General features: G+C 42.1%; 1 protein-coding gene across 3 annotated transcripts; it reads left to right on the top strand.

Moving 5' to 3' along the window:
* The first annotated feature begins 3,102 nt into the window (after window positions 1-3,102).
* On the top strand, window positions 3,103-23,966 carry wrnip1 (WRN helicase interacting protein 1). 3 transcript variants are annotated; one of them, XM_035799767.2, is made up of 7 exons: window positions 3,103-3,912; window positions 10,645-10,839; window positions 13,138-13,388; window positions 18,930-19,153; window positions 22,566-22,721; window positions 23,091-23,170; window positions 23,422-23,966. In XM_035799767.2, exons 1-7 carry the CDS (start codon window positions 3,268-3,270, stop codon window positions 23,701-23,703), a joined length of 1,833 nt encoding a protein of 610 aa, XP_035655660.1. In that variant the 5' UTR covers window positions 3,103-3,267; the 3' UTR covers window positions 23,704-23,966. The 3 variants fall into 3 exon arrangements, with proteins under 3 accessions (XP_035655660.1, XP_035655661.1, XP_035655662.1); XM_035799769.2 differs by having other exon boundaries at window positions 3,104-3,912; window positions 22,566-22,717; window positions 23,422-23,571; XM_035799768.2 differs by lacking the exon at window positions 22,566-22,721.
* Window positions 23,967-24,243: the final 277 nt, after the last annotated feature.

The raw sequence follows: 24,243 nt of genomic DNA, 5'->3' as shown, positions 1-24,243 counted from the left end.
CTGTCTCTGGTGAAATTGAGGAACTGCTCTAAAATGTGTTTATACTATAAGCTTGTGAACATAGCACTGGTCTTTGACTACTTATAGAATGTAGTATAGTGCACAAATTAATTATATGTAACAGGTATATTGTTCTATTTTGGGATACTGCATAATGGTTTCTTATCAAGCCCGAACTAAACCGTACAGCAGAGTATGGAGTCAAACTATTGGCTCCTTTTTCAAAGTGGAGAGAGATGCCACCCTGTGGCTAAAACGCTGATTGCATCTTGGTTCTGTTCTTTTTGGGGGGTTGTGTTAAAGCCCCCTCTTGGTGACACAGTAGATTGCAGCATGCTGCAGTGAAGGGACTATGACACTAGATGGTACCAATCAACCATAAACTTCATAGGCGTGACAAAAGAAAAGGACGCATTAAATCTGCTATATACATGGTGTCCTGACGTTGGTCTGGGGGTAGGTTTATGACAGTCATAAATACCTCTTCCCCCCTTTTTCCTCTCTCTACCCTACTGATGTTACATTTACAAACCATTTGGTTAACATAGAGATTCTGGGAACATCAGAAGGTGGGGGGGGAATGAACTATATTCTGGTAATCCGACCAATTGAACATATGCGGTGGTACTTAAAGAATATGATGTAATTTCGGTTGTCATCTGAAACATTCTCATCAATGATAAGATGACATAAACTCTACAGTGGAAAGTCTACACATCAGAGTTATCGGATTCACATGGAATTGTTGTTCAAATTAAATGTTTGAATATGAAATTATTCGTGATGGGATGAAATGTGATTTTAGCTTCTAAAATGTGAGATTTGGGTTTTCATAAGGTTAGGGCTATGCTCAATCAGTGGCCCGCCCCTGTGAACGGACATGGGCTATAAAACTTTTCAAACACGCCCTCCTTTCCCTTCCTATATAAAGCCTTGACGACAATGTAACCTCCTGTTCCGAGGATGTGAGGACGACGGTCTGATGTCAGAATGGTTCAGATAATAACTACAGAACGAAGCCAACATCAGCGTGAGCTTTGGTTGCGAATGGTTGCGAATGGTATGAATGTTGATTACTACAGAAGTGATACCTCCTAGCCGTTGAGTTAGCAACAGCAGTTGCAAACGCAGGTTAGGAAGGAACAGACAGAGTATCCCATCTACCACACATGTTACTACAACATATTCAATTTACCACCAGAGACATTCTTCAAAGGACAAAGGACTCGGTTGGGCAACACGGCCTTCCATCTACCACCAACCTACCGAAGCGCAGCTCAGAGTAAATATTTATTCCATTTTCCTCTTCCAAATGGGCGGTAATTTAGAATGCATAAGATTCTGTATTTACGATAGCACAGCTTCGCCCTTTGTTCCTCAGTATTCCCGCTCTTTCACTCAAACTCAGCCCTTTTCTTTTGTGTAACCAGCTGTCATATCTGTTCTGCCCGCTAGGGACGTTTTGCTTTATGACATAATTTGTAATCAAGTTATGATTTAATTATGTGTATGTGTAATTCTGTGTGATTAGTTAGGTATTTAGTAAATAAATAATTAAACACAATTTTGTATTGCTGATTCAACTTTTTAGCCAGGGTTCGTGCAGATAACCAAGAATTTACAACTTTCAGATGAGACTGAATTAAGATGACGATTAATATTGACTGCTATTGATGTAAAATATTACTAGGTCTTTAAGAGGTTATTCGGGAAAGATAACAGCTCTATAAATATTATTTTGTGGTGCCCCGACTCTCTAGTTAATTAAATTTACATGATTAGCTCAATCAGGTAATATTAATTACGGAGAAATTATTTTATAGAATAGCATGTCATATCACTTAATCCGGCATAGCCAAAGACACGGCAACGGAGTGTAAAAAACATTAGGAACACCTGCTCTGTCCATATCATATCACCAGGTTAACCAGGTTAATCCAGGTGACAACTATGATCCCTTATTGATGTCACTTGTTAAATCCACTTCAAATCTGTGTAGATGAAGGGGAGGAGACAGAGTAAAAGAAGGATTTTACAATTGAGACATGGATTGTGTATGTGTGGTGAATGGGCAAGACAAAAGATTGAAGTGCCTTTGAACAGGGTATGGTAGTAGGTGCAGGGCACATCGGTTTGAGTGTCAAGAACTGCAACACTGCTGGTTTTTCATGCTCAACAGTTTCCCATGTGTTTCAATAATGGTCCTCCGCCCAAAGGAAATCCAGCCAACTTGACATAGTTGTGGGAAGCATTGGAGTCAACATGGGCCAGCATCCCTGTGGGGTGCTTTCGACACCTTGTAGAATCCATGCCCCAACTAATTGAGGCTGCTCTGAAAGCAAAAGGGGTGCAACTCAATATTAGGAAAGTGGTCCTCATGTTTTCTATAGTCAGTATATAATATGCCTACCAAAGGAGGTTGGAGACACCTTAATTGGGGGCTCCTTGTAATGCCTGGACCAGAATCAGTGGAATGGTATCAAATAGCTAATGCCATTCAAATAGCTGATGCCATTCCAAATAGCTGATGCCATTCCAAATAGCTGATGCCATTCCAAATAGCTGATTCCATTCCAAATAGCTGATGCCATTCCAAACAGATGATGCCATTCCAAATAGCTGATGCCATTCCAAATAGCTGATGCCATTCCATTCGCTCTGTTCTAGACATTATTATGAGCCATCCTGGTCTCCGCCCTCTCCAGGTAGTAGAAGAATGCCAGCTTGGCTACGTTGTTCTGCTTTCAGCAAGCTGGCAGACCCCAACTATGGTGGGCCCTCTCTGTCCCCTCTCTGTCCTCCTCTGCAGAGGGACCTCTGGTGCCTGTCTCTCATGGCTGCTGGGCGTCTTGTCTGAGCTGAATAGAGGAAATACAGACAGTCAGACATGCATGCAGGCTATGTTACTCCTGGCAAGAGATGTTGATATACATTTGGATAATGGAGAAAATGAGAATTCATTTATTCCATCTGTCACCTGTTCCATTGCATCTTTGTTTGTAAAACTGAAGTGGCTTAATTGATTTATCGACTGTAGCCCAGAAGCCCACTATCTGCAGACCATAAACTACAAATCCCATAATGCTTCAAAAAAATTCTGACCCCGTCCTTGGCAGACAGAAATGGCTCACATGCTGCAAGTGATCACAAATCTTAAGTGATCTTTTTTATTTTTTAAACTGATATAATAAATGTTAAATATTATATTTTTATAAAGTGTCGGTGTTATGGTCACGTGGTGAGGTCAAGTTTAGCGGGAAGGAAAACATGGCGAGTGAAGTAGCAGATAGCGTTGCGGAGCCAGTGCAATGTCCCGTTTGTTTTAAGGATTTCGCGGCGTCAGAAATCAATGCCCATCTGGACAGATGTTTGTTAAACAATGACAGTTGTCCGACATCAACCAGTAAAGACATGAACGGACCACCTCTCAAGAAACCTCGCATTTCTAGCAAAGCGTCTAGTCCAACAGTCAACACGACAGACTCGTCGGAGGCGAGGAAAAGTACCGGGCCGCCCTCTCCGATTTTCAGGATGTTTCAGACCAACATAAATAAGGGTCCAGTTCAAAGTGAACGAAATACATTTTTATCGAATAAACCGATTGCCAGCACTGCTGTCAGCAAAGCAACGAAACGTCATTCACCGGACGAGATGGGGGCAGGTAAAGCGATGGGACCGTTTTGCATCGACCCCCCTGCATCGAACACACTGATAAAGACCCGGTGTGATACTACACCTGTGCGCGCACTGCTGAATATCGATAAGCCGCTGGCGGAGAAACTGCGACCAACCACGCTAGAGGAATATTTCGGACAAAACAAAGTAGTAGGAGAACACACCCTTCTCAGGTCGCTGTTGGATTCTCAGGAGATACCGTCATTGATCCTATGGGGACCACCTGGATGTGGGAAGGTGTGGTGTTCTACTTTGTAAACATATACATATCATCTAGATTGTATTTCCATGTTGTAAACGAAAGTAACACGTGAGTGATGATGAAGTTTATGACTGACAAGCAGAAGTTGTCATATGCTGAGGCAGTGAAGAAAGTAAAGGAAGATGGGTCAAGGGGGAAGGGATCCTGTGAGGTGTGGTGTGAGTAGTAGATCTGTACCAGTACGGAGGGATACACCAAGTGATATGTTTCAGTAAGACTGTCATTCTGGCATTTGTAACAATGGTTATCGACTGTCCTGCAGGGATGGAACATAAATTGCAGAGAATAGAGGTTGTGGTGGCAGCTGCAGAGAGGTATTTGGGTGTGCGAGGTTTGATGTCAGAAGAGGTACAGGGTATTAAGTGGTGGTGGCTCATACTTTCAGGCTGTTGGCCTGAAGTAGGACTAAATAGATTTAACCCTTGTGTGGTGTTCATGTTTTTGTTATTCACCCAATGTTCGCGGGTCTGACGGTCCCAAAACATTATTGGGTTTTTAAACAATACAGGCATAACAATTTATGTAAAATTACTTAATACTTAGATGTTGACTTGCGTCAATTACAAGCAATACACCGTCATTGTAAATTAGAATTTGTTCTTAACTGACTTGCCTAGTTAAAGGTTAAATATAAAAAAATATCGACAGCATAGTTAATATTTGCCATTTACCTCTGCTAGGTAACATGTATCAATTAAAGTGCTATCATTATTTTAAAAATAAAATGAAATTAAGGCTAGTCTACACACCACATGAGGGACAGAGTTTTGCTGTGTGTGTGTGTTGCAAATGTATTTCTTGCACTTGATGCATGTGTACTGTGACTTCCTGTCCTTGGGTCCATGCACATCACGGCGCTTCTTCGTGTTGCTACCGGCTGCAATCTAGAATGATGAAAACACTTAGTTCAGGAATTTTACTAACATCTCACTCACATATATAGTTACAGCAGGCCAAGGTAGAAGAGTCAGACACATCAAATATTAATTGTCACATACAGATGTTAATGCAAATGTAGCGAAATGCTTGTGCTTCTAGTTCTGACCATGCAGTAATATCTAACCTCTAATAATTTCACAACAACTACCTTATACACACAAGTGTAAAGGAATGTATAAGAATATGTACATAAAAAATATATTTTATTGTGTGATGGCCGAACGGCATAGGCAAGATGCAGTAGATGGTATACAGTACAGTATATACATATGAGATGAGTAATGTAGGGTATGTAAACATTATATAAAGTGGCATTGTTTAAACTGGCTAGTGATACATTTATTACATCAATTTTTCCATTATTAAAGTGGCTAGAGTTGAGTCAGTATGTTGGCAGCAGCCACTCAATGTTAGTGATGGCTGTTTAACAGTCTGATGGCCTTGAGATAGAAGCTGTTTTTCAGTCTCTTGGTCCCCGTTTTGATGCTCCTGTACTGACCTCGCCTTCTGGATGATAGTGGGGTGAACAGGCAGTGGCTCGGGTGGTTGTTGTCCTTGATCTTTTTGGCCCTCCTGTGACATCGGGTGGTGTAGGTGTCCTGGAGGGTAGGTAGTTTGCCCCCGGTGATGCGTTGTGCAGACCTCACTACCCTCTAGAGAGCCTTGCGGTTGTGGGCGGAGCAGTTGCTGTACCAGGCGGTGATACAGCCTGACAGGATGCTCTCGATTGTGCATCTGTAAAAGCCAAATTTCTTCAGCCTCCTGAAGTTGAAGAGGCACCGCTGCGCCTTCTTCACCACGCTGTCTGTGTGGGTGGACCATTTCAGTTTGTCTGTGATGTGTACGCAGAGGAACTTATAACTTTCCACCTTCTCCACTACTGTCCCGTCGATGTGGATAGGCGATCATTCTCCTGTTTATTATGAGTACAGCGACTGCAATTAGAAGACATCATGTTAATGTTACTACTTAGCTTCGGCTGTTGGAAGTCCTGATGAACCATGTACAGATAAAACGTCCGGAGTGAAAAAATTGAACGGAAAAAATGTTGAATGAGGGAAAATTAAAAATATAAATGTTAATTAAAAAGTAAAAACTGTAAAGTTGTCAGGTAGCAAAGTAAGGTTGGCAACAGACCGCACAGCAGCACGTAAACAAGTCTGCAAGTTGTGACCGGAAATGACGCTATGACGCTCCCTGTCTACAGCCACCTGTTTCCATCACCGATTGAAAAGCTATCAGCGCGCACCCCACTAACCAGCTAGCCATTTCACATCGGTTACACCAGCCTAATCTTGGGAGTTGATAGGCTTGAAGTCATAAACAGCTCAATGCTTGAAGCACACCAAAGAGCTGCTGGCAAACGCACGAAAGTGCTGTTTGACTGAATGCTTTCGAGCCTGCTGCTGCCTACCACCGCTCAGTCAGACTGCTATATCAAATCATAGACTTAATTCTAACATAATAACACACAGAAATATGAGACTTAGGTCATTAATATGGTCAAATCCGGAAACTATAATTTCGAAAACAAAGCGTTTATTCTTTCAGTGAAATACGGAACCGTTCTGTATTTTATCTAATGGGTGGCATGCCTAAATCTAAATATTGCTGTAACATTGTACAACCTTCAATGTTAATTCTAGCAAATTAATTACGGTCTTTGTTAGGAATAAATGGTCTTCACACAGTTAGCAATGAGCCAGGCGGCCCAAACTGCTGCATATACCCTGACTGCTTGCACGGAACGCAAGAGAAGTGACAATTTCCCAAGTTAAAATAAATTAATGTTAGCAGGCAATATTAACTAAATATGCAGGTTTAAAAATATATACACTTGTGTATTGATTTTAAGAAAGGCATTGATGTTTATGGTTAGGTACACATTGGTGCAAAGACAGTGCTTTGTTCGCGAATGCGCTTGTTAAATCATCACCCGTTGGGCGAAGTAGGCCTCGATTCGATGAGAAATTAACAGGCACCGCATCGATTATATGCAACGCAGGACACGCTAGATAAACTAGTAATATCATCAACCGTGTGTAGTTAACTAGTGATTATGTTAAGATTGATAGTTTTTTTTACAAGATAAGTTTAATTCTAGCTAGCATCTTACCTTGGCTTCTTGCTGCACTCGCGTAACAGGTAGTCAGCCTGCCACACAGGCTCCTCGTGGAGTGCAATGTAAGCCAGGTGGTTAGAGCGTCCCCGAGCTGACAAGGAACAAATCTGTCGTTCTGCCCCTGAACTGGCAGTTAACCCACCATTCCTAGGCCGCCATTGAAAATAAGAATTTGTTCTTTAACTGACTTGCCTAGTTAAATAATGGTAAAAAAAAGTTAAATAAATTGTTGAAGAATACCCGTAGGCGGCTACATTGCGCAAGTGGTCACCTGATGCTCCCAGAGAGATTCTCTGGTAGCCATTACTCCAACCGGTCCTACTGAAAAACGAAATGTCCCGATGGATATATTATCGAATAGATATTTGAAAAATACATTGAGGAATGATTATAAACAACGTTTGCCATGTTTCTGTCGATATTATGGAGCTAATTTGGAATATTTTTCACAGTTTTCGTGACTACAATTTCCGGGCGATTTCTCAGCCAAACGTGAAGAACAAACGGAGCTATTTCGCCTACAAAAATAATATTTTTGGAAAAAAGGAACATTTGCTATCTAACTGGGAGTCTCGTGGGTGAAAACATCCGAAGTTCATCAAAGGTAAACGATTTAAGTTGAATGCTTTTCTGATTTCCGTGACCAGCTGGACAAAATGCTATGCTATCGATAAACTTACACAAATGCTTGTCTAGCTTTGGCTGTAAAGCATATTTTGAAAATCTGAGATGATAGGGTGATTAACAAAAGGCTAAGCTGTGTCTCAATATATTTCACTTGTGATTTTCATGAATAGGAATATTTTCTAGTAATATTTATGTCCGTTGCGTTATGCTAATTAGTGTCAGATGATTACAACGGTCCCGTTCACGGGATGGGGTGTCACTAGAGGTTAAAATAAGTGTTAATTCAGTATTGTTGTAATTGTCATTATTACAAATACATTTTTTTATATCGAACCGATTAAATCGGTATCAGCTTTTTTGGTCCTCCAATAATCGGCATTGGCGTTGAAAAATCATAATCGTTCGACCTCTAATCTATATCCACAGTAAAACGAGTCCTATATCGACATAACCTGAAAGGCCGCTCAGCAAGGAAGAAGCCACTGCTCCAAAACCGCCATAAAAAAGCCTACCGTTTGCAGCTGCACATGGGGACAAAGATTATACTTTTTGGAGAAATGTCCTCTGGTCTGATGAAACAAAAATAGAAATGTTTGGCTATAATGACCATTGTTATGTTTGGAGGAAAGCGGGGGAGACTTGCAAGCTAAAGAACACCATCCCAACCGTGAAGCATGGGGGTGGGAGCATCATGTTGTGGGGGTGCTTTGCTGCAGGAGGGCCTGGTGCACTTCACAAAATAGATGGCATCATGAGGAAAGAAAATTATGTGGATATATTGAAGCAACATCTCAAGACATCAGTCAGGAAGTTAAAGCTTGGTCGCAAATGGGTCTTCCAAATGGACAATGACCCCAAGCATATTTCCAAAGTTGTGGCAAAGTTGTTGGCTTAAGGACAACAAAGCCAAGGTATTGGAGTGGCCATCACAACGCCCTGACCTCAATCCCATAGAAAACTTGTGAGCAGAACTGAAAAAGCATGTGAGAGCAAGGAGGCCAACAAACCTGACTCAACCTGACTCACCAGCTCTGTCATGAGGAATTGGCCAAAATTCACCCAACTTGGAAGGCTACCCAAAAAGTTTTACCCAAGTTAAACAATTTAAAGTCAATGCTAACAAATACTAATTGATTGTATGTAAACTTCTGACCCACTGGGAATGTGGGGGTGGCTTATTGTCAGTCTCATCCTCTTCATCCAACTCCCTGTCAGACTCCGAATTGACTGGGACAAAATTCATGATTTTCCAAAGTGGAAGATGCTTCTTTCACACTAGTTTCTCTCTCTGCTAAAACATTTCTAAGGCCCTCTGAGCAGAGATCATTTTTGCCATACTGATTGATTGTGTTAAGTAGCCACACATGCAAAGCTATTTATTTGTTGTGTCCCTCCCCCAATTTGCACCTGGTTGGGGTAGAGTGTGGGAAAATAATATTTACAATGTATTAAAATAATATATTGTAATAACATTGTGCATGTTCTCACAAGACATTGTGTAGTTTCACACACTACAAAGGGTAAAGAGTGAGAAAAGAGGGCGACAGGCAGGGAAACAGACAGGTTCTATGTTGAAACAGCAGGCCCAGGGAGGAGGAAAACAGATTGAAGGCACACAGCAAACATTTTTGTTTAATTTTTACTTGTTTTCACCCACACACACACTTTCCCACACTTTTATTACCCTCAGGTCCAGTGGACCTGAACACCACATGTGTAATATAAATGTGTAGGGGGCTGCACAGTGTGAAAATGTGTTATTTTACATGTTCTTCGCAGAAAATTAGCCAAGGTCAATGAGTCTCCGTTTGAAAAAAGTATTAATTGTATCATTTTTTTTTTAGTAAACATTGAAAATGGGCCCACAGACCCAAACACCACACAGGGGTTAAATAGAGGAGTATTATATATAATATATATATATATATATTTATAAAAAAATGTGTGAGTGTTGTGTTAGATGGTAGGGTATTTTAAAAATATGCTTTTTTTTCAGCAAAGTATTTATTGGATGCCAACCACAGGTGAAATTCATCGAATAAGAAGTGGGACTGACAACAGCAGCAACAGCAACTTCTCATATCAGCATCAGCGCCGTTTTCTTTTTTTAGACCAGACCAATTAGTGTTGCTCAGTTGCAGCTTGTTAGAAAAATAATCTATAAAGCAGACAAATATTGATTTCAACCAACCATCCCCCTGAGGTCGTCGTTGCTCAAGAACACGAGACCCCTGTGGGCAGGGAAGACCTTGCAGCAGCCTTGGAATGTAACAATAGGGCATATGCCCAGTGCCTACATAACGTTAAGCCTAAAGATAAGGCCATTTCTGCAGTTTTTTGATGATGATTGACTGAGTTCATGTGATTATTGCAATTCCCACGGATGGCAGTCACATAATTGGAACTGCTTGAAATTCTCCCATTAGGCCTAGATACTGTATAGTGACTGGCTGGAGTCTTGCGTTATCTGCACTGTTAATGCCATAATAGGCCAGCTACCTCTGACTTGACTGGCCACCATAACAGCATGCCTCTTAACACTTTCCCTTTCTCGCTGACTCTCTTTGTCAGCCCCCTGGTGTCATGGGTCAGTTTTCATGAGATTTATGGAGCTGGACTCCAGGATTTACAGTGGAGGCTAGATTTATGAATTTGCCTTCGGGGTCTTCTAGGCAGGGACCAGGGGACTTGGTTCCATCTGTGGATTATAGGGACTGGAAAATGCATTATAGGCCTATAAAATACAGATGGAAATGCTGTGACAGTGGCACGCAGCAGGATCAGTAGATGCATGATTTTAGGTGCCTGCCTGCATTCCCAAGGATTTAATGAAGAAAAATACATTTCACATAGGGCCCCACACATAAGAGGGAATCATGTTATGTATCTATCTTCATCATTAGTAGTAATCATATTTTGAACGAGAAGTATTCACAGGTACTCGCTTTCTTCAGAAATAATTCTAAGAATTAGATATGGTGTCACTATGAACTCTTACGTTTATGTATCTTCCTTCCAGACCACCCTGGCCCACATCATAGCCAGCGGCAATAAGAAGAGGGGCACGGCCCGCTTCGTTTCTCTCTCTGCCACCAGCACATCCACCAATGAGGTGCGAGAGGTCATTAAGCAGGCCCAGAATGAGTTAAAACTGATGAAGAGGAAGACCATCCTCTTTATAGATGAGATCCATCGCTTCAACAAGTCACAACAGGTAATAACAACCAAAGTGCTCCAGCCAATAAGAAGAATTGGGCTCAGGTTTCAGCCAATAATAATGACAAAGGGTAAAGGGTATCACTCCAAGATGCAAATTCCAATGATTTTTATGAAAATGTGTAGGTCTAATTTCACTCATCTTATGTCTTATCACATTTTTCTTAATGAGTAGTGTACTCCATGGAGTTGTAGGCCAAATTATTTAGTTGCCCTTGCCTAGCTACAGCCACACATTTGTCAGAAATCTCTGTACACTTATGATTGGCTATCATGCTAGTCTGTCTGCGCGGTCTCAACCACACTAGTATAGGAATGGCCATCCCATGATCCCAAAATAAAGACTTAATTTCCTCAAACAATACCCATTATCTGCCCTCTTTGTATCTACCACAGATTCTTGGAAAGATTAATAGATTTTTAGAGTAGCATCTCAATCAGATTCCCTGAAGCCATTTGAGAGAGAGATGGTTTGCATAATTCTACTATTAGAATATGGTATCACATCACCTAACTAGCCAAGATAACGCCTCAGATTTATGTTGAATGTTAATAATAATAATAATAATAATATATGCCATTTAGCAGACGCTTTTATCCAAAGCGACTTACAGTCATGTGTGCATACATTCTACGTATGGTGTTAGTGGCCATTCTTTTCTTTCACAACTCCACACCATTGTGTAACAGTAGTAACAATGGTGTGTACTTCATCTGCATCTGTGGTCCACATCCCTGACCAGTACATATCGACTAAAACATATTTAGTTCTAAATGTAACATAATGGACTAGTGCTGAATGATTAACTGAAATTTCTGTTTTTTTGTTTGTTTTTTTGACAACTAATTTACCAACTTTGGTTCAAATATATGAATTCCATTTCGTTCTGTTTTTCAAGAGATTAATCAGATCAAGCCTGAACTGTCCGATGTAATTGTAGTTTCCAACAGGCCAATATTCTACATAGTTTAGCACAGAAAACATGGTAATTAACTACAATGAGCATAATGCATTGAGCCAACTACTTGTCCGGTCTGTATGTGGCAGAGACGGAGAGAAGAGACATAAGAGCGCTCGATCAAGAGCGATCGAGAGTAGTTGCTTCGCAAGGTATCTCTTACTTCTCAATACATGATCTAAGTGATTTATATTTGGTATTTAGCAGTCAAAAGTATACCTTTAGTAAGAACTACTGAGATAGTGATTTTGTCAGACAGCGTAGGCATCAGCTCTATAGAGATGAGATGATGACTTGGAATGAAATAAAATCATCAAATGTATTATACACAACTGAAATATTTTATGAAAGTAATGTGAGTAAATGATGGTTAGTAAGTGATTAGCAGTAAGAGCAGTGACTACCATCATGGGGCTTTTATTAATTATCTTATTCTTATTCTGTGTTACAGCATTCAACCCACATAATGCATGGTGCAGTTAATGCCTTTAAAAAAAAGTTATAATCGAACCGAAACCGAACCAACCTCATAAAGAACTAATCGCACTATAATGGACAGATGGGTTTTGATAGAAAATCCGATCTGAAATAATTGCTTCGTACAGCATGCCACAATTGTTTTAATATCCCTACAAAGTTTAACAAACTATAGTAACAATAACATAGTAAACAAGTATCACTCTGAAAATAGCAATAAATATCCTTCTTATCAGTTACTGTCTCCATTTTGTGTAGTATAATATGAAGGACTCACTGTGGCACAGGACGACCCTTTTATAGGGGAGGCAGGGTAGCCTAGTGGTTAGAGCGTTGGACTAGTAACCGGAAGGTTGCAAGTGCAAATCCCCGAGCTGACAAGGTACAAATCTGTCGTTCTGCCCCTGATCAGACAGTTAACCCACTGTTCCTAGGCCGTCATTGAAAATAAGAATATGTTCTTAACTGACTTGCCTGGTTAAATAAAGGTAAAATAAAAATAAAATAAATATTGTGTCTGTGTAAATTCTGATAACAATTAACAGGCAGTTAGAGCCAGGGCCGACTCTACACCGTGCTCGGGCTAAAGCGGTGCTAAGAGGGAAAACATAGCCATCATAGCGCATGCGTGAGATAGATTTGTATTTTAACCATGTACCCTATAATGCTTTTACACAGCTACCCTATTAAACCAATGTACAGTGAGGTATAGTGCAAATGGTATTTCATGCACAGGTAATCAAAGCCCTGTGACTCACCCTTGATATTGAACCACTTTTGGGATGCTCACCTTCTTTTCTTTTCTTCCCATGTCTCTCTTCACTCTCTTTCTGTGTCTCTTGTTGTCTGCCTGTATGTAGGATACCTTCCTCCCTCATGTGGAGTGTGGGACAGTGACTCTGATCGGGGCAACCACGGAGAACCCTTCGTTCCAGGTGAACGCGGCTCTGCTTAGCAGGTGCAGGGTCCTGGTTCTGGACAAGCTGTCTGTGGAGGCAATGGGGTTGATCCTGCTCAGGGCCGTCACTACGCTGGGGATCAGTGTACTGGGAGAAGATCTCAGCGACCGCATAGATCAAGACGAGTTAGACCCAACCGAGCTCAGATCAGAGTAAGTAGCTGATACCCCCTCCTCTCGGAATGAGCGCCTTGTTATCACGGAACGTGCCGTGTAGACACGTCATCCTTAAGTCTGGGATTCCTGAACCCTGATTGGTCGAGGGGGACGTCCTCTCTCTACTCTGTGCCCACCTTAAAATGTTTTCCTTTAGGTCATTTATGGCCTGGCAGGCCTGACTACAGACAGCCCTGGCAGTTGTGTTCTCTCTCTCTCTCCTTATTCTCCTCCCTCTCTCTCTCCGCCTTCTCTCTTTTTCTCTCTCCTTTCTCTCCTCTCTCTCACTCACTCGCTCGCTATCCTTTCTCTCTCTTTCTCTCTTGGAGAAAATATCCTTTCTATTTTATTGAGCTTTGTTCAATTGTATTCTTCATATTCTAAAATAATATACTATAATGCCATGGAATTCTAAGCAAATCTTGTCTGCTAAATGAACTAGTAACCTGTCGCTCGCGCTCTCCTTTTTCTCTCTCCTTTCTCTCCTCTATCTATTTCTCTCTCTGTTGACAGAGATGGAGGGGAGTGTGTCGGTATAGCCTAGCCTGTTTAAGTGAGACAGCTGTTAACTGCTGGCAGCAGATGAGGGCTCAGTTTTAACAGTGTACCAGATTCATGGCAGAAAGCCTTCATGGTCAACATGGGTGTGATTGAGTGGTGGTGGTGATTGAGCTAACATTAGATGTTATATTTGTGTTTAAAGATCTTGGTACAGGTGCAAGCCATGGAGTGAAATGCTCTTTGGTTGTGTACAGATCTTTACGCTCAGGTGGACCAACCCTTTCTATTACATCACATCTTTACATCCTATATTGTTCTGTCAAATTTATCAAACTATACATTTGTTCCAAGGAACATTTTAAACCAGACATTTTCCACACTGCATCAGCAAAAAATGGTCTCAGCCCTGGCTTTCCTCTCTCACCCCTATCAAATTAAAAAGGGGCTATCGTCTTGACTGGAGTCCAAGCCAAGGGAGGTGACAGGCATGTTTGGCTGTATGTTTCACACGAAGGTCCAACTGGGACAGCTAGATGAGACTAGTTTAGTATGTGCCCTCCCTTATCACCCTCCTCACATCATTTCATTGTATGCCAAAAGTCATGAATAGAATTGAAAGGTTGGTAGGATATCCAATGAGCTGTTGGTGTCACATAGCTATGGCATGCGGTTCAGATGTCACACTTAGTGGCTTAAATGTCAACATTTAAACATTATATTTTATTCATCTACCCGCAGGTATTTACTATATAGATCTATTGTTTCATTTCGGCTCATGGATCAGAATCGGCACACTGGTACCTAGGGCTGTGGCGGTCACAACATTTTGTCAGTCTGTGATTGTCAAGCAAATAACTGCCAGGTACCAGTATGGATTCCACATGTAGCCTACAAGCCGCTGATGCAGAACTTTGAAACATCTACATTTTTAAAAGTCTAATAAATCCATGCCTACACCTTCACAATATAACCATTTTTTATTTGATTTTAGACAGGTCTAAAGAAACATGTAGTCTATTTCAGAAGAACAGAATAGGATACTCAGAGATGTCCTTATGTTAGGTCCTGATCTGGCTATGCCATATGGCTGTGGGCTACACTAGTTCATTTAGCAGACAATATTTGCTTTGAATTTCGTGGCATTATTTTAGATTTTATAGTATGAAGAATGCAATTGAACAAAGCTGTATAAAATAGAAACGATTTGAGGGAGTGCGCACATGCAGCTATTCTGTGTTGTGGTTAACAAAGAAATAGGTTCTCCTATATGCTTAATTTAGAGGTATTAATGTAACTTTAGTTATTCTACAAAGATTGGGTTATATGTTTAGATTTGCAATACATTCTAAGACTGCATGATGCGACTAATGATGATATGAAAAAAGTTGCTCGAAAGGCTTGAGCTCTGCTTAGTTTTTTGCACCGGCTGTACACACTTCAACAGTCTCTCATTCACAATTTGACAAGCACTTGATAATGCCTCAAATGTCCTGGCGGCATCCCCTTTGTGTGGATGTAATGCCCCCTAAAAAATCCCATGGCTTTTGCGGCCAGTGGCTGTTGTGCCTTTGGGCTGAATATAATACTTATAATTCCCTTCTCCCTGAGTGCTGCGCGCTCCGAAGCACTTCACTCACATGGCTCTCCATCACCTGATCGGGTCTTTCCCACAAGCTAAAAGTGAAGACCGACACATCGGGACGTAACTGCGCGTGTCCTTGTCCAATTCCAAGGTGTCCACATTTACTTTTTGTCAGCCAACAAGATGAGTAGGCCTAACGAACAGAAAAAGCACTAGCCTATGTCAATCTACTATCCCCCATAGTCCTAAAGTTGATCTATTCTGTGCAATAAATAATTATTCCAAACAGTCTGGGACAGTTGTGGGACGTGATTGATCCCAAATTAATACAACCATTAGCATACTTTTTTAAAAAATTTTAATTACACAATGAGGCTGATGCCACAGATCAGAATCAGTTTTTTCGGATGACTGCCTTGCCTGGTTCACCAATTACTTTGCAGACAGAGTTCAGTGTGTCAAATCGGAGGGAATGCTGTCCGGTCCTCTGGCAGTCTCTATGGGGGTGCCACAGGGTTCAATTCTCGGGCCGACTCTTTTATCTGTATATATCAATGATGTTGGTCTTGCTGCGGGCGATTCCCTGATCCACCTCTACGCAGACAACACCATTCTATATACTTTCGGCCCGTCATTGGACACTGTGCTATCTAACCTCCAAACGAGCTTCAATGCCATACAACACTCCTTCCGTGGCCTCCAACTGCTCTTAAACGCTAGTAAAACCAAATGCATGCTTTTCAACCGATCGCTGCCTGCACCCGCATGCCCGACTAGCATCACCACACTGGATGATTCCGACCTTGAATATGTGGACACCTATAAGTACCTAGGTGTCTGGCTAGACTGCAAACTCTCCTTCCAGACCCATATCAAACATCTCCAATCGAAAATCAAATCAAGAGTCGGCTTTCTATTACCGCAACAAAGCCTCCTTCACTCACGCTGCCAAGCTTACCCTAGTAAAACTGACTATCCTACCGATCCTCGACTTCGGCGATGTCATCTACAAAATCGCTTCCAACACTCTACTCAGCAAACTGGATGCAGTTTATCACAGTGCCATCTGTTTTGTCACTAAAGCACCTTATGCTACCCACCACTGCGACTTGTATGCTCTAGTCGGCTGGCCCTCGCTACATATTCGTCGCCAGACCCACTGGCTCCAGGTCATCTAAAAGGTCATGCTAGGTAAAGCTCCGCCTTATCTCAGTTCACTGGTCACGATGGCAACACCCATCCGTAGCACGCGCTCCAGCAGGTGTATCTCACTGATCATCCCTAAAGCCAACACCTCATTCGGCCGCCTTTCGCTCCAGTACTCTGCTGCCTGTGACTGGAACGAATTGCAAAAATCGCTGAAGTTGGAGACTTATCTCCCTCACCAACTTCAAACATCAGCTATCTGAGCAGCTAACCGATCTCTGCAGCTGTACATAATCTATTGGTAAATAGTCCACCCATTTTCACCTACCTCATCCCCACAGTTTTTATTTATTTACTTTTCTGCTCTTTTGCACACCAATATCTCTCTCTACCTGTACATGATCATCTGATCATTTATCACTCCAGTGTTAATCTGCAATATTGTAATTATTCGCCTACCTCCTCATGCCTTTTGCACATATTGTATATAGACTCCCCTTTTTTTCTACTGTGTTATTGACTTGTTAATTGTTTACTCCATGTGTAACTCCGTGTTGTCTGTTCACACTGCTATGCTTTATCTTGGCCAGGTCGCAGTTGCAAATGAGAACTTGTTCTCAACTAGCCTACCTGATTAAATAAAGGTGAAATAAAAAATATATATATTTTTTTAAATTTAGCTTAAAATGTTGATAAACTATTAGGCTATTTCTTCACATTCTAATCGCAGCAATGTGCACACGGCAGTAGGCTGTAAGAGCGAATGTTCTATTAGCGGGAAAACACCATTATCAAAAGTGACCGCAAATGCAATTATGCATGTTTCTTGCCTCACGCTAGGCATCATTCAAAAGTGATAATATATCATTCACAAGTGATCGGCTAATATTGTCACCCATCAGACAATTCTTTATTTAATCTTGTCTTTACATAAACCAAATAATATATTTGTGATATTTGTTTTGCTTTGGAATTGACCATTATCATATCTGGAGATAGATCTATGCACTTAATAATACGGTCACCCTACCGGTATCTCAAATGATTAGAAAGATGAACTTCATAAATCAACTCGATAGATGATTACACATGTCAAACTAGAATATATGCCAAATAACATGGATACATTTAGTTATGATTAGGTTTCTGGAGGCCACTCAATAAACTGAAGTTCTAGTCAAGAATGATGTGTTTTTCAGGTGGCAGGTCCCTGGCATGGTGGGTTAGGTTTGAGTTATGTGGATCAGTATTAAGGGGGTCAGTATCGGTAACAAGAGACGTTTACATGTCCTGACCCACTTGGAGCTGGTGGAGGGTGTTTGCATCGTCCCGGGGACCAGGGGCCACGTTCCACTCTCCCCGTTAGTTCTCATGTTGTCACAGGACTGTCGGCTCAACACTGTCCTGACTGTCTAACCTGACACCCAGACCAGAAGAACACCCAGGCTAACTTCTCTCCAGCTCCTGCAATGACATTATCACCCAGGCCAAGTCCAATAAAGATGCTCCCCTGCTGACTCCATAATGTGGTTTTTGGTAAGGGCTTGTTTATTTGCCACCTTAGTGGCCAATAGGGCTGTGAATTGCCAGAGCTCTCACGTTACGATATTATCACAATACTTAGGTGCCGAAGCAATATGTATTACGATTCTATATGTATTGCGATTCAGTACTGTAATTTTATTTTGGTGCCGGTTCAGCCAACTAGCAGAAAAATAATATTGTGATATTGTCAAAACAATACGATATATCTGCCTGATATGTAACTATCATGTTTTTTTTGTTCATTTTTTTTGTTCCATCACTAGTGGCCAAGTCAATCCAGTCTCTGTTGTGTACTTGTTTTAGAGATGGGATTATTTGAGAACGACACATGGTATGAGACCAGATGCTGGTACAAGGACACTGCTCATCATGCCTTGGCTAAATTGAAGAGTGCCCCTCGTGTGGGTCTGGTTTATGTCACCATACATCAGGGGGGGCCTGCCACTGTGAGAGGGTCTCGAAGTGTGGCGTCGTACCGGTTGCTTTTCATCAGGGTCAACCGTTTGGATCTGAGGATGAACGATTAGGTAGTTGGCTGGGGGATCTGGAGGATCATCCAAAAACCATAGCACCCTGTTTGCAGGAGTCAAATTCTGAGCAGCAAGGTCTCTATTTGATGTTGGATGAAAACACTTCTATGTGCAGTATAGCAAAAAGACACAGTTATTGTCACTTTTCTCTGTGCCATTTAGGCCTGATATAATCGGAGCTAAACATTTCTTATTTGTTATTATTGAATGCGTTTCTGTTTTCATTTTTTGTAGACCAAAGGTCTATATTGAGCAGAAGGCTCTGGACACCATAGCCCACCTGTGTGACGGCGACGCCCGAGCGGGGCTCAACGGACTCCAGCTGGCTGTCCAGGCCCGGGTGGGTGCAGCCCGTCCTGGCCAATCAGGATCTGGCAGTACCCCACATGACATTGTGGTGCAGGAGGAGCATGTGAAGGAGGGCCTTCAGAGGTCCCATATCCTCTATGACAAAGCAGGTGAGTCCAATGGTTCAATAGAAAAGAGTATAGGAATTGCACACCTATCATACTAACAGGTGCATAGAGAAAAACTGTACACTAAATTGAAACTCCAGCATACTGATGATCTTGATGCTCCTCAATGGTTCAACCATAACATTAGAGTACATTATTTTCAATTGATTCAGCTGTAGTCAGTGGACATTTGACATTTTTCTAGGATGTTCTTTTACACTGCCCCTCACTGGACTAACAGACATTTAAAAATTTAGATGACAAATGATGTTACTTGTCATGATTCAATTTGATGATTACAGAGTGGTGACATCCTGTCTGGTTGGCTCCACAGCAGCAGCTCAGAGATAATAACCCAAGCAGTCTGTCTGTCAGCTCATGGGAATGGACCTGTGAATAGTTTAGGTGTATTTCAGAGGTCTCTTGTGAAATGGTGAATGTGCTGGTCCTATTGGTAGAGCTAACTTCCCCTTTGCTCTGAGTCTGAGATATGCAGCCAGATCCAGCCAAAGAACACTTTGCCCTCTAATACGTACAGTAGACTCTTTCAATATGCCCTACATTAGCTGACTCAGGCGAGACGGCTAGCGCTAATTAGGTTAAAACCCTCAGACAGTGACTGTACAAGTGATATCACCGTGGTGCCAGCCTGCCAAGTGCTATTGTGGCTCACTGCACTTGATTGATGCTTTAGAAGCATGGACTGGTTGTTGTCAGCGTCATCTTACTGGAATCCTTGAATATCCAGAATATGTTAGTCAGAGGACACTTAGGAGATTGATAGACTCCTTGGTGTGGTCGTAGAGTATGTAGTACCCGTCATAACTCTTCTATTATGTGCATTACTGTCTGAAAAGTCAAGGTGAAGGGACTTGATCCCAGTCTCTTTTAACCTCTGGTCCTCAGCTTTACTTTTTCTGTCAACCTCAGTGGAGGATGGGTAGAGGAGTCTTCTCAAAATTCCTGGTATTTTCCCTCTCAACACTTCCCTGTCAAACTTCTCAGGATGTTACTGGTAAATGGATCAACCACTTCAAACGTGCCATAGAGTGTATGGCTCTTTTCCAAATGAGAGGATACATGGGTTTTTGGGGTGATCCTGGGGACCCTTTGACTCTGACTGCTGCTGCCAACACACCACCAGGGACAGAGGGCTGTCTGCCATGGGCTTGAAAAGTTTGTGCCAGCTGGCGTGGCAATTTATTATGAGACCCCCTGAGCTCCATCATCCTCCATGGCCTGGTTGATTTACAGGACGCCTGCCTTGTTTCCGTATGTCCTATTTCGGGTGCTGAAGGAGGCCTCCAGGTGGATGAAGCCTTATCCAAAATAGCTGTGTCAACACACTAATGCCTCGGGAGGTGGGCTAATGCCTCGGGAGGTGGGCTAATGCCTCGGGAGGTGGGCTAATGCCTCGGGAGGTGGGCTAATGCCTCGGGAGGTGGGATGGGATATGGAGGGTTGAGGTGGGGGAGTTATCCATCGTGGAGAGAGGTGAAAGAGGGACCACCTGAGTGACAAATGAGACAGGTTCGAATTAGGACGGCTGCCTCATAATGGGACATTGCCCATTACCCACTGGAAGCAAGGGATAGACCCTCACTAGCCTGGTCCCAGACCTGTTTAGTGCTGTCTTGTCAACTCATATGGTCATTGTCACGCCTTACAATGATGCTAAGACGGGTCAAACAGTCAGGACCAGGCTAGAACATCACCGCAATGGTGGGTTAATTGGTCTGGGGAGACTGAGGCCTCCAGAGAGAATCCAGAACCTAATTAAGCCTATGGGGTTAAAGGAGCTAGCCAAATTTAAAATCTAACCGGAATTTCCCCAGAAATGATTAATGTACATCAACTATACAGCAGGAACACAAATATAGCCTAGACCCAGCCCAGCAGCCTCTTAACTGTTATGTCAACTAGCTAGACACCCAGGATAGATGGTTTTACCAGCTATAGGCCTAACTCTACATTTACTCTATTTAATGTTTTGTCCTAAAAAAAACAGTGATGAAATTCATTCACATCATTACATGTAGACTAATCTCAGTTACCCGGAAGTAAAATTATTTTGCGAAAGTTTGTAATTTCCTGTTTTACATCTGGAAGGGAATGCCGATAACAATTGTGATTACCTTTTGTGTAAAGGAAGGAAGCCTCTCACTCGCAAACGAAAACCATTATCCTCACACAGGCTTGACAACCCACGCACCAGTTTAAGCTCACCGCCTTTGCCCAATCCTGATTTCTCCAAATAATCCATGCCAAAAACACCAAACCAGGAACAACTGCTGCTTGTGGTCACATTCTACGTGAGCCTTGACAGATTCTCGTTGTTTCATGTTCATGAGAATCTGTCCACAAGAGATGACATGTAGACTTCCATCACTATTCTGTTGCGTGAACTGAATCTGATGCTGCTCTATTAAGTTTTGTTAGTGTGGAAGATATTTTGATGAAGCAATTGTTTTATCTATGAAACTAAAAACAAATGACTTGTGTCAAGCAGGCATTGGTCTGGATTTGTTTCTAAGCCCTCTACAGTTAACCAGTAACTTTTGTTTATTATTCTTTGCCTTGGAAAGCCGCAAGTGAAGCTCTGGCCAATTTAGGCCTCATGTCACTCTGAGTAGCAACTATCTCTGATTTGATGGATGGAATGTGGGTGTGGACTGGAGGGAGATGGATGGATGGAAAACCGTAGGGGCAGCTTGGCAACACACACCCCCCTCCCATGGATCACTAGGGATCAGAAGAAGAAAATACTTTTTTTTTTCCCTCTTACAAATAGGCTACTTTGAGCATTTGATTGAATTTTGCCAGGAGAGCCAGATGGGGCAAGGGTTTGTACTTTTAGGACTATTTCATTGTTTACATTGTGCCCCGGAAAATCATAATTGTATTTGAACCCAGGTCTGCCAGTCCAGGGAGAAACATTATAAGAAACATATGGCCTTATGTGTAACTAAAACAAGACAATCATTTGTATTATTTATATATTTTTGGATCCCTTATTTTTCTTCATCCCCACCCTACCTTAAACCCTTCCATCCCCTCCTTTTGTCCACTACATTATATGTACACTACATGACCAAAAGTATGTGGACACCAACTCCTCGAAACGTCTCATTCCAAAAATCATGGGCATTAATATATGAGGGTGCCAAGTTGAAAGTCACTTGAGTTTTTCAGTAATTCTACAGCCATTCTACTGCCAATTTTTGTCTATGGGGATTGCATGTGTTTGTGCTTGATTTTATACACCTGTCAGCAACGGGTGTGGCTGAAATAGCCTAATCCACTCATTTGAAGGGGCTCCACATACTTTTGTATATAGTGTATTTCTATTTCTCTCTAGATCTATATGGTCATTTTCCCACCCATCCAACCCTACTTTGTTGTTTGTTACATAAAGGTGAGGAGCACTATAACTGCATCTCAGCGCTGCACAAATCAATGAGGGGCTCCCACGAGAATGCTTCCCTCTACTGGCTGGGCCGCATGCTGGAGGGAGGAGAGGACCCCTTGTACGTGGCTCGCAGACTAGTCCGCTTCTCTAGTGAAGACGTGGGTGTGTGATGCGTCTAGGTTTACATCAAACCATTGTTTTAATCAGTTATTGACCCAATTACATTAACCATTGCATTGGCGCAACCTCAGAAAACACTGTAAGGAGGAGAATGTAAAAAATATTTTTATTTATAAAACATGTTGGTCAAGCACTAATTACCTGTACCAAACTATTATGTCAACAAACATGATCTAGTGTCTTTGGTATCATCTCAGACTAATCTTATTTTTGCCCTGACATTTGTATGCAGAGTCTACTTTCTGTTGGTCTGCACCTGTCAGAGCCATGGAAGGAGTCTTCCCTTACAACTCAAAGGCCTAGACAAGGTTCTGGTGTGTTCTGACTGGATGTCCTGTCCCTTTTGTTCAGGTATGGCAGATCCCTCCGCCCTTCCTCAGGCTGTATCTGCCTTCCAGGCCTGCCACTTCATCGGGATGCCAGAGTGTGAGGTGAGACTTAAATCTTGTCACCAAGGGCAACCAAGAGTTGTCCTTACATCTGCCTCTGTTAAATATCAGCTCTTTGTTATGTTGTGGATACAATAAAGAGAGACATTGGATTTTACCTGAGGAACTCCTTATTTTCTGACCATGGTATCCGGTATGCCTTTTGATATTTGGCCATATCAAAATGCTAATAAAGGTAATTCTCCCTCTACTCCCTTTCCTCCCCTCGCTCCTTCCTTCCCTCCCACCCTCAGGTGATCTTGGCTCAGTGTGTGGTGTACCTGGCCAGGGCTCCTAAGTCGGTAGAAATCTACAAGGCGTACGGTAACGTGAAGGCCAGTCTGAGGAACCATAAGGGCCCCCTACCCTCTGTTCCTCTGCACCTTCGCAACGCCCCCACCAAGCTCATGAAGGACCTGGGCTACGCTGAGGGCTACAAGTACAACCCTGCCTTCAGTGCCCCTGTGGAGCAGGACTACCTGCCTGAGGAGCTCCGGGGAATGGACTTCTTCACCTGGAACTCCTCTGACCTATAACCTTTGAGGTTGACCCATGACCTCTGGCATCTGAGGTGAAGGTTACTGTGAGGGTTATAATGCTAAAGATCCATTTTTGTGCTATGAGGACCTCTGAAAATGCTGCTGGATCTAACACGAATAGAACACTTAAGTAGAAGACCAATTTTGAGTTCAATGATATCACTTTGTTAAATAAATGTCATCTTGTATTGTAGATTGTTACCATTATGTTGATATATTTTGTTCAATAGACTTATAAATAAACAGAGGGACAGTAATTAGCACCTTTTCTATTATAATACATTTTATCATCTAGGACTTACTGAGTGTACATAGCATTAGGAACACCTTCCTAATATTGAGTTGCACCCCCTTTTGCCCTCAGAACAGCCTCAATTCATAAGGGCATGGACTCTACAAGGTGTTGAAAGCATTCCACAGGGATGCTGGCCCTGTGATGTTGACTTCAATGCTTCCCACAGTTGTGTCAAGTTGTCTGGATGTCCTTTGGGTGGTGGACCATTCTTGATACACACAGGAAACTGTTGAGCGTGAATA

This window comes from Oncorhynchus keta, chromosome 23, assembly GCF_023373465.1.
Source record: "Oncorhynchus keta strain PuntledgeMale-10-30-2019 chromosome 23, Oket_V2, whole genome shotgun sequence".
Lineage (NCBI taxonomy): Eukaryota > Metazoa > Chordata > Actinopteri > Salmoniformes > Salmonidae > Oncorhynchus > Oncorhynchus keta.
The sequence above is the reverse complement of the archived record's forward strand: the minus strand, read 5'-3'. Positions and strand labels throughout refer to the sequence as shown.